The sequence below is a fragment of the Andrographis paniculata genome, unplaced genomic scaffold (genome assembly GCF_009805555.1).
Source record: "Andrographis paniculata isolate CXL003 unplaced genomic scaffold, ASM980555v1 Contig54END, whole genome shotgun sequence".
NCBI classification, from domain to species: Eukaryota; Viridiplantae; Streptophyta; class Magnoliopsida; order Lamiales; family Acanthaceae; genus Andrographis; species Andrographis paniculata.
Window position 1 is genome coordinate 2,157,280 of NW_026137589.1, and position 18,050 is coordinate 2,175,329.

General features: G+C 33.1%; 2 protein-coding genes across 2 annotated transcripts; one reads left to right on the forward strand and one right to left on the reverse strand.

Moving 5' to 3' along the window:
* Window positions 1-437: 437 nt before the first annotated feature.
* On the forward strand, window positions 438-5,043 carry LOC127255933 (aspartate aminotransferase, chloroplastic). Its single transcript, XM_051281719.1, has 12 exons — window positions 438-604; window positions 699-778; window positions 939-1,004; window positions 1,242-1,436; window positions 1,734-1,772; window positions 1,862-1,951; window positions 2,047-2,155; window positions 2,226-2,335; window positions 2,939-3,082; window positions 3,282-3,448; window positions 3,987-4,251; window positions 4,543-5,043. The coding sequence occupies exons 2-12, from the start codon at window positions 707-709 to the stop codon at window positions 4,672-4,674; spliced, it is 1,389 nt and encodes a 462-aa protein (XP_051137676.1). The 5' UTR covers window positions 438-604; window positions 699-706; the 3' UTR covers window positions 4,675-5,043.
* A 2,609-nt stretch (window positions 5,044-7,652) lies between these two features.
* Window positions 7,653-11,742, reverse strand: LOC127255390 (U-box domain-containing protein 4-like). The gene is made up of 3 exons (XM_051280899.1): window positions 11,312-11,742; window positions 9,429-9,922; window positions 7,653-8,782 (listed from the first exon to the last, which is right to left on the reverse strand). The coding sequence occupies exons 2-3, from the start codon at window positions 9,902-9,904 to the stop codon at window positions 7,849-7,851; spliced, it is 1,410 nt and encodes a 469-aa protein (XP_051136856.1). The 5' UTR covers window positions 9,905-9,922; window positions 11,312-11,742; the 3' UTR covers window positions 7,653-7,848.
* Window positions 11,743-18,050: the final 6,308 nt, after the last annotated feature.

Genomic DNA, 18,050 nt, shown 5'->3' on the forward strand with positions numbered 1-18,050 from the left:
GACTGAGCATCCCAAACAGCTAACACGACCGTGTTGATTACTTTATACTTCTGAACACGCCTGTATTCCTTTCCGTGTTCATACTCATGTTAATGACTTGTTCTCGGTACAACATGTTTATTACTATATCCTCAACACAACAATGTTCACGCTCTTATTTTCAATATAATTATAAACTAGGTCATATTTATTATTATTTTTATATATTTGTTAAAATTATTTAATATATATATATATATATTCAAAGTGGAGAGTAATCAACAAGATTGTATTGCTGATTAAGACTGCATTCAGTCTCAGTCAATAAATTAAAATTGATAAATTTTTTTTAATATGACCAATTAATAATTATGATATTGATTTAGAAAAAAAAAATAATAAAATAAAATAAAATAAAAAATAATCAATATTATATCCGTACCAAACAGGCCTTTAGAATACATCGCCATCGCTAGACAGGACTCCCTCCCTCTCTTCATCCGTCAGCTCGTTATCTAATCTTCCTTCCTGTCCTGTCCTGTCCTCTACTGCCGTTGCTGCTGTCCCAACTGTACTGCTAGGTCACTCAAGAACGCGCCTGATTTGCTGTTTCTACTGCGCCGTGGTCGGTTTCATTAATTTTTAGATTGCAATTCCGTTCCTTTTCTTGCTCTCTGCCACCGATCTGACCCAACTGAACTGTGTATCTGATCCTCAAGGTAAAGCTATGGATTCCGCCCTGCTATCTATTGCTTCTGCTCCGCCATTCGCTTCGCGCTCCGTGGCCGCCAATCTCAAGGTAAGAATCAACCTCTCTGAATCCAATTAGTGTGCCGAATTTGCCGCCTTTCCCATCGTTGTTTAATGTACTGTCTGTATTGGCGAATTAGGGATATTTTAGCAGGCGGAAAATGGCTAGTTTGTTGGATTGTGTAATGTGATCTGTGTTGTTTTTTCAGGCAAATCCGAAGCTCGGAAATTGCAACCAGTCTACATTTCTGGGGAAAGAATTTGTTAAGACAAAGGTATGTTAATCGCTGGAGGGCGAACATTGTACTGCCGTAATGTGATGTGGTTGCTTCTTAGTTACGAAAATGTCGAATCCTTGGTTGTGTAGTGTTAGTTTCGATTGAAATAGTTCATTCTTAGTTATTTCCTAGGGGTTCTCAAGCTTAAACAGCGCATTTCTTTTGAGGAAATCGAATTGTATGACAACATTTATCCCCTGTATTATTTGATTGATCGTGCTGTTTTTGTTGCAGTCTTTCACCAGGGCACGCATGAGTGTAGCTGTTGAGACTTCCAGATTTAATGACATAACTATGGCTCCTCCCGACCCCATTCTCGGAGTTTCTGAAGCATTCAGGGCAGATACAAATGAAATGAAGCTTAATCTTGGTGTGGGTGCCTATCGAACTGAAGAACTTCAGCCCTATGTGCTCAATGTTGTGAAGAAAGTATGTTTGTTGCTTCTAATCTATTCTTGATCGTGTCGAATGGTCTGCTTCTAACTGTCACAGTTGAAAGCGTTGTAGTGTCCCACTGAAACGATAAAAAATAACATTAAGTTTAACCTATAATTCAAAATTCTAGCTTAAGGAACATAATATTAACTCAATTTTGGAGAGAACAGTCATATTCTAATAATAATTCTGAACACTCATGTACTAGACTACAGTCCTATTTTGTATTTATTTGAGTATGTTTTTAGGAGCAATATTTATGCCTAAACATTTGCTTAAAATATTTTGTAGGCAGAAAATCTTATGCTGGAGCGTGGTGAAAACAAAGAGGTACCTGAGACATGAGCTCGAGAAATTCTATTAGATATCATCGTCTTCTTGTTAGTGTAGACTGATGAAAGAATATAAAATTTTTGCAGTACCTACCAATTGAAGGTTTGGCTGCATTTAACAAGGTCACGGCAGAGTTATTATTTGGTGCTGAAAATGCTGTTATTCAACAACAAAGAGTGAGAAAAGTTCTATCTTTTATTTTTGTTTTTTGCTTTTTTATTTATCCGAAGTAGAACCTGAATCATATTATAATTGCACTATCTTTGTGTAGGTTGCCACCGTGCAGGGTCTTTCAGGAACTGGGTCTCTGCGGCTTGCTGCAGCATTCATAGAGAGATATTTTCCTGGTTCTAAAGTTTTGATATCATCTCCAACATGGGGTATTTGTCAAAATTCTCTTGAAGCTTCCTGGATAGGATTTTAGTAGTCAGACTATTTATTTCGATGCAGGGAACCACAAGAATATATTTAATGATGCACGAGTTCCATGGTCTGAGTATCGTTATTATGATCCCAAAACTGTTGGTTTGGATTTTGAAGGGATGATCTCCGACATCAAGGTTATTTTAGCCTTTCACCCTTTTTGTGAACTATTTCTTTTGATTATAGACCTTTCTGAATATCAGATGTAAGTCAGCACTATTCAAGATGTACATTACATGTGATTGCCTTTTGCTCATTATGTTTGCAACTTCCTTCAAGGAATCAAATATGTGATTTTTTATTCATTAGTGATATGTGATAACTAATAATTAGTTTACTTTCATCATGTTTGTATGATGAATACTTAGGATTTAGAATTTCCGATTCTACCACTATCTTTTCTGACTCTTGAAAGAATCCAATCTTGATAGCCACTTGTAAATGTATAAGAATCCAAAATGCACACTCATCACTGGAAAATATCACCCAAACGTTGGCACTTCTACTTGCGCTACATTATTACTATCGGAAGGCGGTGGACAGCTCTAACTCATGCTGTGATGGTCATTTATAAATCCATGATCAAAGGCATATGTCTTTGATGAGTGACAACCGGACAAATTTGTCATGCTGAAATTAATGGATCTGACAGACGTGGCTGATCTTTTTATTTTATACTTCATATATCAAGCCGTTTTCCAATTATTATTAGTATCATCATCAAATTCGTTTTCTTACAGGAAGCACCAAATGGATCGTTTGTGTTGCTTCATGGCTGTGCACACAACCCAACTGGCATTGACCCCACTCCAGAACAATGGGAAAAAATTGCTGATGTCATTCAGGAGAAGAACCACATACCATTCTTTGATGTTGCGTACCAGGTATGTCTCATATTTTTGATGGTTTTATTGGCTTTGCGTGTGACTTAGAATATTAGTCACTCAGGCAGTGTTTCTATTCATGTTTTTATACTTTTTCCACCGGCCCACCACAAGAAGAAATTCCAAAATTTTGTAACTAAATTGATATCAAGCTAAAATTTTAATAGGCACTTTTATGTTGTTCCCGATTTGAGTGTAGGGTTTTGCAAGTGGAAATCTGGATAAAGATGCATCATCTGTGAGGTTATTTGTTGCCCGAGGCATGGAGGTTTTCATAGCTCAGTCTTACAGTAAGAATTTGGGTCTATACGCTGAAAGGATTGGAGCAATCAACGTTGTTTGCTTGTCATCTGATATTGCACTAAGGTAATAACAAAAGTGCAATTCTTGTATTGTTGATGTTTTGTATTTTTGTGTTAAATTTCAAGGGTATATGGGGGGGGGGGGGGGGGGGGGAGGGGGGAGTATTATGCTTTGATTTTGCAAAATTTAGATCGCTATTAGGATTTCTACACATTTGAAATGGACAAAATAACCCAGTATGAGCAATTGCATATCTTTGGGATGTTATTGTTTACTTCACTGGCTTGACATTATGGAAAATTGAGTTTTGATTATTCCATTCTCAATTTAAGTAGGCTTTGAAGTTTGAACTTAAGTCTAGTTGATAACTTGATGAAACATAGCTGTACAGGCTAATACCTATTAGCATAGCAATGTTACTAATTCTTATGATTAATCTGGAAGAACACTCTCGTGAGAAGGAAAAATCTGGGGTTGAAATTAGCAGACACCATATTCTGGTCTCTCTCTCTCTCTTCATGTTGGGGGATTTGCTTCAATCACAATTATTTCGAATTACTAGTTATAGAAACGCTGGGGATGACTCATGCTGGTTGTGCAGGGTGAAAAGCCAATTGAAAAGGCTGGCTAGGCCAATGTACTCAAATCCTCCTGTACATGGAGCAAGGGTTGTTGCTCACGTTGTTGGGAATCCCGAGCTCTTTAATGAATGGAAAGAAGAGATGGAATTGATGGCTGGAAGGATAAAGAGTGTTAGACAGAAACTACATGATAATCTGACCGCAAAGGATAACAACCAGAAAGACTGGTCTTTTATCCTCAAACAGATCGGAATGTTTTCATTTACTGGCCTCAGCAAAGCTCAGGTATGTACGAATAAGTTGTACTTAAATAGATATGATCATTTCCTCTGATATATATGTACATATACGTAGCATATTTCTAAAGCCTTTCTTTTTGAAAATAAGTACCCATATAATCTCTTCGTGTATCCTGAAAAACAACGGTATTTTTACTCCCCGACACTGGGTTGGTTTACCTATTCATTTATTTGCAAGATGAATATATAAATATTTAGCCATGTTAAACATTTGGAAATGCTGAATTAATTTAATGAGATCCTGACGGCATTTTTCTCTGCTATTGGTCTGAAACAGAGTGAGAACATGACGAACAAGTGGCACATATATATGACCAAGGATGGGAGGATATCCTTAGCTGGATTATCTGCAGCCAAATGTGAGTACCTTGCTGATGCTATTCTGGATTCATACTATAATGTTAGTTAGATTCGAATTTCGACTGTTAGCAGCTGGTATTTGTCCCATTCTGCCTACCATTTGAACCTCAGGAAGTTTGATAAGGTATTCAATTTTGCATTTGAGTCTCCTTTGATAATGCTTGGAGAAAGCAATTTCAATTTGACTTGGAATTTTGTGTTACCTCTCTGGATTGGCAAGGGGTAAATAATAAATTGTACTTTGTGAAAATTTGAAGTTTGAGTTGATTATGACAAAAAGAAACCCCCACCCCTGGTTAGATACAATAGTAATTTGTAACCATTGCTGCATGCATTTGCTTTGAGTGATAACAAATTGTTCTGAACTCAGAAACACTTCTTGGTAGCAAATCGACGCTGTGGAGATTTTCTCTTGTAACTTCATTATCCTTGAGAATCAAATCCTTCAACTAAACTCTCTAAAAGCTAAGCATCTAAATAGATATACATATATGCTTTAATCCTTCATATTGTCGAATGTTCTTCTTCTTCCTTGAGTCGACCAAGCAAGGGTAACTTTCATTTGGTTTTACTTGATTCTTTATAGTTAAAAAAGTCTTACTTATTATGCTTATGCTGTGAAGCCTCGACTATAGATTTCAAGCTATGAAGTGATAACACAGTAGACAGCTAAATCTAACATTTGTAATACAATAGAAGTCTGAAAATTGTGTAAGTAATTTAATTAAGGATTATATTTCTTTGATCTTGAATTGAAAAAAGAAATGTGTACAGGATTGGTTCTTGGGAAATGATATATGTATATGGACACTACATTTACATATATAAATAACATAAGTGTATATGAATGTGTTAGTTGAAGCAGTGAATATTAGGGTCTGTTGCTTAAGTTTGGTTTTGGTTTTGATTTTAGTTTCGGTTTACACTAATTATTATTATTATTATTTTTTCTTTTTAAGTCATCAAATCAAACACTTGGATTGGATTGTGTTCTTTTGTGAGTTTTAATACAGGTTTTTACTATTCAAATTCTTATTTCTCTCTAAAAATATCAAATCAAACAATTTTTTTTTATATTATATTACAAATTTATTTTACATTGAAAAATATAGCATCAACGGCTATTTATATCACATTAAACAACTATTGTAAGAACATGGTCACGAATAATTATACACTGAAATATACATGGTCATGTAACAACATGGCCGTGTATAATTGTACCAACATGGCCATATATAATTATACACTGAAATATACATGGCCATGTAACATGGCCGTGTATAATTGTATATGGCCGTGTATAATTATAAACTGAAATATACATGGTCATGTTATTACATGGCCTTGTATAATTGTATATGGCCGTGTATAATTGTATATGGCCGTGTACTTTCTAGGTCAACTGCCACGTCATCTCCGTTTTGTCCACGTCAGCAATTTCCGTTAGTTTTTTAACGGTGGAACCAAAATTGATAAAAATTATTTATAATGGGACCAAAATTGATTGAAATTGTTTATATTGAGGCCAAAATTGATGAGTTTTTTATATTGAGACCAAAATTGATAAATTTTAGTTATATTGGGACCAAAATTGATGAATTTTTTATATTGGGATTAATTTTGATTATATTGGGACCAAAATTGATTTTTTCCCTATATATTTTTTTTACAAAATATCTTATTAAATATCAAATTCAAATTATTATTTTTTATTTTATTTTTTAATTTTTACTAAAGAAACGTGTGTATTTGGCTTTAACTTCTAAACAAAATTAATAATACTTTCTTCATTAAAATATACTCAAACTTTTGAAAATAATTTTAATGTGGGTGCATGCTGCACAAATTTAGGCCATTGTAATACCTAACACCTTTGTCTTTAATAAAAATATATATATACGTCATTCTAGATGTATTTTTAAAATTTTGTAATAAATTAAGAAATAATAAAATTGTATTAGTAAGTGAAAATGTGTAAAATATTTTTATATTTTTGAGTAGGACATAAGAAAATAATAAAAATGATAAAAATTGAATTAGAAACGAAAATATATATGTTAAATAAAATATCACATCATTTTATTATCTTATATTTATAAACAAGAAATAGTTCACTAATTGTCAAAATAACACTACCTATATACTTTACATGTGAATTTGGTAAATGGAAAAACGAGAAAATATATAACATTCAGCACCCAATGGACATCTGAATTAGAAATTACTACTTCATCCGTCCCAAATAATCTGTCAACTTTTTCTACTTTGGTACTCCCTCGTTTTAAAATGGACAAATTAGCTAAAACGGAAGAAGTATATTTTAAATGTCATTTCGAAAGTAAAATTAAAATTAAATGGAGTTGTTCTTTTGTGAGTTTAAACTATTTTTTCTCATAAAATATCTTATCAAAATATTATTTAAATAAAATTCAAATCTAATACTTCATTTTGAATCAATTTCAAAATTTTCAGTATTTTATTTCACGCAATATCACGTTTAAGTAATTATTCAAATAAAAAAGCCGAAAATAAAACCCCAAAATCGTGACTATTAGCAAACAAACAAAGATGACATGTTATCAGCTATCCACCCCATTGCCTTGTGCCTTAGCATGAGTTATCTAATTCGTTATATAGATAATAGATGTGCTTTCTTCTAAAAACATAAATGAGACATCCTATTCATATAATATCAAATGTTTATTTATACCAACAATTTAATTAAATTTTCGATATTTCCAAAATCAAAACACAACCAAATACCAAGATATCTTTATGAATGAAAACCATAGAATCACCCCAATCTAACGACAATAGATTCCTACATTATAATAATAATAATAAAAAAAAAACTTATTATTAAGTTCGATCGGCTCACTCAAAGAATGATTGCGAATTACCATATCATAATTAAAAAAAAAATAAAATAACCAGAAGTGGCCTAATGATGGAGGGTGTTCGACGCTTAACCTAATTTACAAATTATTAGATTCAGTAAACAGATATAAGAAGAAAGCCAAAAACTTACCAATTACCAAAACTACCATAAAATACTCCAAAAAAGTCACTGCTCAACAAACTTATAATACTTTCCCAAACTTCATAATAGCCACAAAACACCTCCTACTACCCTTTTCACCATGTTCACTTTGCAGGATTATTCCAAGGAAAACGATGATGATAATAGATACACAGAGATAAAATAAATATTCAAGTACCTTCAAAACGGCAGGCTCTTAGACGTCGAACTCGGGGCAAGAGCAGCCTTGAAATGATCGGAAGGAACAAAATCATGGGGAAGATTAGCCCTCTTCACCATCCTGTTCATGTTGTTCTGCAAACTCTGTTGCACCAACTGCTTCACCGCTTTCTTCTCTTGGCTCATCATCTCGTCGTCCTCATGCTGTTCCTCCTCTTGCTCTTCCAGAGCCTGCTTCTGCCGGTCCGTCCCGTAAAGTGGAGCTGACAGTGTGATATTCGAGGCTGATCCTCCTCCACAGATTTGCTTACCCTTTTCGACCCTCAAGCACTCCAATATCCGGGAGGCCCTTTTTTGGGCCAATGTGCTACCAAGAAGAGTCAGTTCAAGCAATGATGAAACGACTCCAGCATCAACCATGGCCTGCCGATCTCCATAAGACTTGTGGGCCATCACCATTAGGATATAAGATGCTTTTTCTTGGCATCCGGGGGAATCCACCCAATTGAAAATGTCTATGAGGATTGGGAATGCATCCGGGATGGTGCTTATTGCTTTTCTGCCTTCTGGAACAGACACAATATTGCTAAGGATAGAAAGTATTCTCTCGCCTAAGTCCATATCTGCAAGGTTTGCGAACAAATATGGGATCACATCGGTCTCTAGCATCACATGAATGTTTGGAGGAGAGATGGAGAGGTTGCATAGTGCTCGCATCGAATCCTGCTTAGCTTGAGGACTAATAGTTTTATCGAGATCTTTGAGGATGTGCACCAAAAAAGGGATTGCGCCAGAAGATCCGATGATGGGTTTGTTAGAGTCCAGAGCACTCAATCCGAGAAAATTGGCAACTGCTGCTTCGGAGAGAGCCAGATGGTTAGCCGCCTCGTTTGGAGATTGAATGAGCTTTATCATTTTATGGATGGCACCGGCTTTTACAATGGCAGCCTTGTTCCTGAAGAAGCACAGCTTATTTCAGTATAATGGAAAAAAAAAAGAATTCAGAAAAGAAAGAATCGCGAACAGAAACAGATGCAGTGTCATGACTACCAAAAGTGCAGGGTTAATGTTTCCGCACATAAATCCAAATCAGTAAATACATTCAATGTGAGATATTATCATATCTCATATAACAAATACACACACATATTAACTAAGAAAGCAGTTCAGTGTGCAGTCCAAGAAATACCCAAAATGTTGAAAGCTTCCCAAAAAATTATAGTTAGCAAGCTAAGCAAGTGGATAGTTCCTGAGAAGAAACAAACAAACACAAAGTTGAAGTTTCAAAGCATGAACAAAATGATCATAATATGTTCTTTTTCTTTTCTTCAAGTGCAAAACATCGGAAAAATTAGGTAGATTTGAAATGATCGACATCCGAAGCAAGATTGGATCATCAGAACCTTAAGAAATCTAGCAGGACAAAAACCCTTCTTCCCAACCCAACTCAAGTTGTAAACAGTATATAATACCCTATCCAAATCAACAATCTACTCTAGATTATGTTAAACCACCTGTACGATAAAAGAGTGAAGATTAGCATCCATACGAGAATGGGGGGAGGGAGAGAGTGGGAGAAGTAAAAGGATAAGCAAACTGACGCATCATTGGCAATGGAAAGATTGAGCAAGGCATAAAGAGCAGCAATCTGAATAACAAAGGTGGGATCTTGATCATCAAGCATGCTGACAAGCGGGGGTATGACGCCGAGCAGTGCCAGAGTAGTCCTGCTCTGTGGGTTGTCCTTGGTCAGCTTCCTAACCTCAGTAGCACCTTCCAACATTTCCTCCATTGATATCTGCTGCTGCAACTTCTTGGCCACTTTCTTAAGCCCTTCTAGAACCTGCTCTTTCTTCCTCACCTCCTCCTGCTCCTCGCCATTTTCCCACCACTCCTGCTGCTTCAAAAGCTCTGACAACCTTTCTGATCCAGAGTGCTTCTTCACTTTGACTTTCTTCTGCTCACGTCTTTGGTGGCCTCCTCGACACCGCACACTCTCAATTACCAAAGACCATAGCTTCAACGAGCGTTCCAAAACCCCTGATCCAGTGTCCTTTCCACCTACAAACTTGCCCATTGTTCCTCACACCAGAGCCTACATATATATTTATACATGTGCACCCTCCACTCAAATTTACAAGAATCAAACCATTTAGGAGACAAAGAAAGACTGTAGCAAACTAGTAGCAATAAGTACTGTAACAATAAATTCTCGAAGAGTTTAGGAGTGCAGCGGGCATTAAGACAAGTGATTCAGCCTAGAAGTTGGGCGTATGTATAATTAACGTTTATGAAAGCCTAATGGCCATTCACAAATTAAATTATCCTTATATAACTCTGCTGTAGGAATCTGTTATCGTTCCATTTAAATCTTCACATAATCCCTTATTATTTTAAAAAAGTAAATTTGAATACCTTGCATCAGATAACTTTATGTAATATCCACAAAAGAACAAAAATTGAAGAAAAGAAAAACATACCTGCTTATTAAAATAAATTTGTAGACCACTAACATTTGTAAGAAAACATAAAATGTAGCGACAATATAGAAAATCATACATATAATTCTCTCCTTAAGCTCCCAAAACAAGATTAATAATATAGGACGGGTTAATTTCATTTAATAATACTCTTAAAGTAATCAAATAGATTTAATGTATTCAATTAAAATAGCATGATTCTGATTATTTACAACTATACTATTACCAAATATAAGTGGCAGTCACAGTTAGCTTTAAAAGATAGTACTTCTGAAGTTTGGCCTCTGATCAAGTGTTTACATTCTACAACTTACAAACCCTATGCTATCTTAATAAGGAAAGCATTGCAATCGATCTTATGAAAATTGTATAAAATGTAAGTACACACACAATTCGGGCACAGTTGTGAGCAAGTGCAAGGCATTGAGACATGAAACTAAAAGACAAAAAAAGAAACTAAATAACTATAGTCCTATATGCATGTGAAGACTTTTTGACACGGTTACGATGTATTGATACGGTCAAGCTATATAAGGATGCACTTCCGAATGCCCAAGCATTTGGCTCTATCAAAACAGCACACAAATTTGAATCAAAATTCAAAGTTGGTAGAAAGAGAATGTGCAACTTGGTCTGTTACTTGAAAATTGGCAAAACTGTTCGCAATGTACCGACACTGGATCAGTTAATAAGCCTATCCATCAAATGTCATGGATGATGCTAAACCAATATTAAGACACTCAATTTCATCAGCTCTACACATAAGAACAGTGAATCATCAAAGACCTACTTCAAAAGACAAGTGAATATGTATACACACTAAATGCAGTAGATAAGATCAAACTAACATGCCAATGACATAAAGTAAAGTTCCTCACAAGCTCAAACCACAATGCGGCTAGCGATTCTACCATAGAAGCGAAGGCCAGCACAAACGCTAACATTATAGAGGAAAATAAAAGCAGTGCCCTATCGCTTTCGTCGGTTGGATGAAGAAGGCTTACATCCAGAAAAGAGAGGAGTTCGTCGGCAGAAGCAGAGTGTTCCCAGCTGCGGGCAGACTTTCTAGCAGACGTCTACAGCAACACAGCGATGTTCCTCATCCTGACTCGATCGCCATTGTCGGATCTTGGGCGCGAACTACTGTGAAATTCAGCAGTAGCACCGACGCCGTAGAAAACACTGGGGAACATCAAACATGCATTACTGTTGTTTGGTTTTTTAAGTATTGAGATGGAGATTGGAATGGAAACGGTGGATATTTGGAGAGGAAATGTAGAAACCCTAAAGTAGAATAGAATGTGAGTGAGAATGTGAGATGCGTACAGCAGTGACAGATGAAGTGAGATCTGGTTGTTGCAGAGAGAGAGAGAGAGAGAGGAGAGAGAGAGAGGAGAAAAAGGGTTGGAGTTTGGGGAGACAGGCACATAAAGAAGAGTGAGGCCACACACACAGGTCACACACCATACTCTCTTTATACACTAACCACCAAACAACAATAAATATTAGTCCACCACAAAAATAAGAGTGTGTTGTTTAGATTGATGTTTTTTTCTTTTCTTTTTTTTTTTTTTTTTTTTCAAATTTTCAAAAAAGGGTAAAAAAGTGAAGTATATGATATAATGTCTTGTGAGAGAAAAAATATTTATTTTGTAAAAATAAATAATATCAAATGAGTAAAAGTGTATAATGTAAACAAAGTCGGCTTGTTTCGTAAAATAATTTTGGAAATATTTTTTTATGTGAAATATAAAAATAATACTACAAAGATAATGAGTTTGTGTAATATATTAATTTTTTTGAAAAATATATTTAATAGTTTTATTTTTTTAAAAGAAAAAAAAAGAAAAAAAACACACCCAATACTCTAGTTCATACATATATATATTTATTGAAGTTTCAATGGGTCTCATACATTTTTCTGTTTATTTTAATTTTTAAAAATAAATTACATATTTTAATTATATTTTAAAAAATTCGATAAATTGCTGAACCTAAAAATATGTGTAACATGTCAAAAATTTAAACACATGATTTCATAATTTATTCCATTGCAAGTCATTTTTTATAGAATAAATATGTGTTAAATTCTTGAATTTATACTATGAATTAGTACTTTTTCAATAGATTCTTTGTAAATAAAATGTCAATACTAGAAATCAAATTTTCTGTTTATTTGTTGAAAATTAATTGTTAGAAATAGATACGTGTTGCTCAAAAAAAAATTAATTATAGAGAGATTAAAAATATATTGATGCATAATATGAATAGTTGTATGAATTATATATAATAGAAATTAGCGTGAATCTTTAGTGATCATATGTGTTAATGGATTGGATATTGATTATTGTGGACTAGTTTATTTTGTATGATTAAAACATGAAATGTTGGTTTTGTGCCTGTGTATATAGGGTGTGTTTGTTTGGGATTGAATTTTAAATTCACTATTCATCTCATTTTTTCTTCAAAAAATATCAAATCAAACACCTATTTTTCATTTTTTATATCATACTAAAATCAATTTTACATTTAAAACATCACATCAACACCTATTTATATCACATCATACCACTATTCAAATTCAAAATTTTTACTATTCAAATCCCAACTCAAAATCCAAAACCCCAAACAAACACACCCATAGTATGTATTCTTAATTTATGTTCCTCATTGATAGAATGTGCAGTTGTGTCTCCGGAGATTTTTATGATAATATTCAATTGATTTTTGTATCTAGGTAGAACTTTGTGTTTAGATTGTAATTGTGTGCTTAAACTAATAAGCTTTGAAATTGGATTCTAGAGTTTTGTGCATAAGAATTATTTGTTTAGAGCTTTGTGCTTAGGCGGTATAATTTTGTTTTGAGCCGTAGGACGTTGTGTTTGACTTGTGATGTTGTGTGTTTGAGATGCAAGACTTGTGTGCATGAATTGTAGAGCTTTGTTCTTAGATTCTAGAGTTATGTGCACATTTGTCGACGTCAAATAAGGTGGATTGGTCTTATTGTTATTCTAAATTTTATATTTTGCATATAAGTGCTTTCTTTTGTGAACATGCATTGGCGTTCTTGGATTGCAAAAGTAATCTATGTACTCACTTAGAATATGTATTTTTTTTCTTTTTTCACTCTATTTAAACTCTTTTGCGTTTTTGATTGATATTGTAGTAATTTTGTATTCTATGTGGTAAATTGATGTGTATTCAATATAAGTGAATATTAAAAACTATATGTTTTACGTGTGGTATGTTATTCTATATTATAGTTTGTTTGTGAGTGTAGTGAAGACGATATGAAACTCATTAGGGGTGTGTTTGTTTGGGAGTTTGAATTTTGAATTGGAGTTTAAATAGTAAAATTTTTTAATTGGAATAGTTGTATGATGTAATATAAATAGGTATTGATGTAATATTTTGAATGTAAAATTAATTTTTAGTATAATATATAAAATAAAAAATAATTATTTGATTTAATGATTTTGAGAAAAAAAAATGGTAAATAGTGAAAATTTTCGAATATCCCCAAAAGAATACATCCTAGGTGTAAGTAAGTATATATGTGTAATTGAGAATTGGTTAAATCACAACCAAAATAAGAGAACAATGCTAAGAATTTTGGAGTGTGTTTGTTTTATAAAATAGTTGGAATGAATATTTTTCTTATGTGAAACATAGAGAATTATGTAGAGAATATAAAAATAATGAATTTGTGTAATATATTATTTTTTTGAAAAAGGTGTGGAGTTTTTTTACAAAAAGAACACATCATTGGTCATTCATGGCCTAACTCAACTCGGTCGATAACAATAAAAAGTTAGCTTACTTTGTAGCCGGTCCATAGGCCCAAATAAATCTTATTCTCTTCTGCATTTTCTTATCCTATATTTGGTTAGTTAGAATATCTAATTGTATTTAGTTAGAGGTAGTTTTGAAGAGTGAGTCTTATTCTTTAGTGTGTGTAAAAAATCATGAGATGGATAGAAAGAGCATTGTGGTGAGTTTGAGTCCAATGAATTTTCAGTGAGTTTTTTCAGTAATATTCTTTCATTTTTTGTGAGTAATTTCGGTGAGAATTTGAAGCCCTTTCTTGTTAATTGTGTCTGTTGGAACTTGTCAGTGATTTAACCAAAAGCCCAGGATCTATCGTGTTATAATAATTGAGATAAGAATAAAGCAAATTAGATTTAACATTATTCCTCAGCATAGTCGGATTCAGATCTGCAAATTGATAGAGGGTTTTGTGTTCTTCAAGCCTACGGCGTAACCCCTCATGAGAAAACCGTCAGGGTTTCTGCCGTTACTCCCACGATGAGATATGGAACGTAATGGTTGTTGCGTCTAGACCTGGGATCACAATCCTATTTATATCCCTTATTATTAATTGACCTCATCACCCAATTAATAATTTACCGGATTTTTGCACATTGGAGGTCCGCACTTACTAAATACATTTAAGCCCAATAAATTTATAGATCACTTAATATAGGCTTAATCTGACTGATAGCCTAAATAGTTACATTTAACCCACAATTGGATTTTTAATCCAACAATCTCCCACTTGGATAAATGTACACTGAATAACCTTATGAGCTCATGAAAAAATTTGCTATCAGATCCTTTAATGTATATTACCAATCTCATCTATAAGTCACGTCAATGCGGATCAAAGAGGCCGTTACTGCATTTATCGCAATGGGACCGATCAGTGGTCACAACACTAATATAACCTAAGATTCGATCAAGTGCGGATGCACAACATGGAAATTTCATATAATGTGATCTTAAGATGCCTATTTCCAACTGATCCACCTTAACTTTAATTCAGAACAACTGAACATTGAATTAAAAATGAATACTGCACACTGAATATTGAACATTGAATACTGAACTGTGCAGTGTAAACCAAAGTAACTTTAATAGTATTTGAACACTACTAATTAGCTCCCACTAAACCGAAGTATCGAAATATGGTTCCACTTTTCAAACAAGCAATATGCTCACTATAGAACTTATGTGGAAGCCCTTTACTAATTAAGCGGATCCGTAATCGTGGAAGTTATATGAATATGTTCAATAACTAATTCATAATATAAAGTCATACAATTAAGCAACTGATGATTATTATTATCAAATAAGGTACTAGTTCTAACGAATTTTGAATTTTGGAAGAGACAAAACTCTATATCCGAATGAACAATAATAACTAAATTTGCTCAAAATAGAGATCGAAATTAAATTTTGACTAAAGATGGTACCATAAAAAATGTCTCATCCAAATTCAAATAGTAACGAGTACTCAATAATAATCTAAAATTGTCAATGACTTCAGCTTTAACATTCTTGTCGTCACCCATATAGATGTATCTTTCAACATCAATTGATTTCGACAATAAAATAATCTTGCATAGACACACTAATGTGTGTTGTTACACCAAAACCACCCCCAGGCGTGTCTATGAACTGAAATTAAATTAATTTCAAGAGCAAGACTAATATGGCAAACATATCATCCGAAATGTCTAACTTAAGTGCCCTCAATTTAGTAGCAATATTAGACATGTTTAGGATGTACTCCTTTATATTTCCTTTGTCGTTATATTTCATGGTAATGAGACTCTTAAGAAGAGTACGCATTTCTGCCTTATCGCTTTTCGTAAACCGTTTCTTAATTTCGACAAGGAATTCATATCATCATATATTGTACTCCTAAAAAATTATGGAGTGCTTTTCTTAATGATGATTAGACGTAGGCATTGGACCTATCCTACTTCTCAAACAATTGTCTTTCATGAGCAGTGTTTTTCGCCGTATGAGTGAGTTGGTCTATTATTAATGCGAAGTCATGATTCATGCAACCAAATGAATCATAATGAAGCTCAATAATAATGCATTCTCATCCCAAGACACTAAGTGCAAAATCAATGATTAATCTTTGGATCAATAACGTTGATTGCTAGCAGTCATCTTGTTGCAATAATCATATACGGACAATAAGTAATGTCAAACAGCAACCAATCTTTGGACTGATTTACTATTCACATAAGTTAAATCCATATAATTATCTCATATATAGTATCGCAGATGTATATTTCATTCTGTCAATTTCCGACTGCCTTTGGGCCGAAGAATAATCACATGAATTAAAATACACATAAACACTTACGTTATCAAGAAAAAATCTTATATAAGAGAGGTTACTTTGGTAACGTCAAATACTTGATCTTCACCGTCAAAACGCAGCATGCATTATTAATGAATTTATAATTTTCTTAAACTAAATTATAGTCAGAATCATGTTCAATATATACGAGTCTAATTCCATATAAAATAAAGAATGCTTATTAGCAACTGAATGCACATGTCTATAAGCTACTGAATATTTCGTATGTGAATTTATAAAATAAAATAGCAATTATCTCACAAGTTATCAAGCAACATCAGCAAATGTCGTTGGACAAATTACAGACTCGCCAGTGATAAACTTATTTTGACAATTAAATGTAGACAATAAAGTAGTGTGTCAAACAACACTCCATCTTTAAACATATCTATTAATCACACACAAATAATCAAAATTATCATCATTACATTCAATGTCACTAAACATATATGTAACTACTTAATGACTGAGTTGTCTTTGGGTCAATCAGGAGCCTTATAAGTCACAAACACAATTTTCTAATACACAAAATAACCTAATTTACACAGCAGAGACTGCTTTGGCAACATAACTGTTTTAACCAATTCATAAAATATATTATATAATTTATTGCTAATTAAATTCACCTTAAAACAATTATGTATGACCAATATACATGAAAGTCATAACAATAGCAATTAATTTATAAACTTATTAGAACAATCAAATAGTCCAAGAAAGTGCTAAATACAACGAAATTATACAGCCAAAAATATGTCACCCAAAGAGTATAAATTAATACACCAAATAATTATAGTCGAATTTGAATATACGCATGCTGTCAAAATACATGCTGATGTAATCCAAATTTAATTGGACTTATCAAACGAATCATAAAACATATTAGAATAAATCCACAGTTTTGATTGATCAAATCAATAATAAAATTAAATAAATCATCGCTCAAAGCATATATATGAATTCATGACATCCGAAGCAAAATTGAGATTTCATAAATAATTAAAATTAATAACAACTATCCAGATAAATAAATCAATGCCGACAGTCATGATTGCAAAGATATATCTATTTTACCAAATCGCATAATTGAATCACATAATTCAATAAGGAAAATGCAAACATACTGTGTGCAATACAAATGAAAATTGCAGCATCTATAATAATTTCTGAATTTCTTGAATATAATTTCAAGAACAAAATAATTTCCAAAAAATAAAATTGCATATCTTTGGAGAAAATTGGTGTAATATATATATATATGACTCCAATATATATATGTATAGTAATTATTTCGACGGAAACAAATAATCACAATATATTGCTGAATTGAAAGTATGTATGCAATTTACACAATTATGTAATCAATCGATTAAATCAATACATTATATTAATGTAAACATCAAAATAAATTAACGTGTACTCCATTCTAATAAGTATTAAATAAATTAATAATACTCTCAATAAACAAATATGATTTGTTATTTAAATTATTAATGCAATAACATTCCTTCTCGCCTCATGATAACAACAATATCCATGCAGATTGATAATTCAATAGACGCAAAATAAACTTCAATCGAGACAAA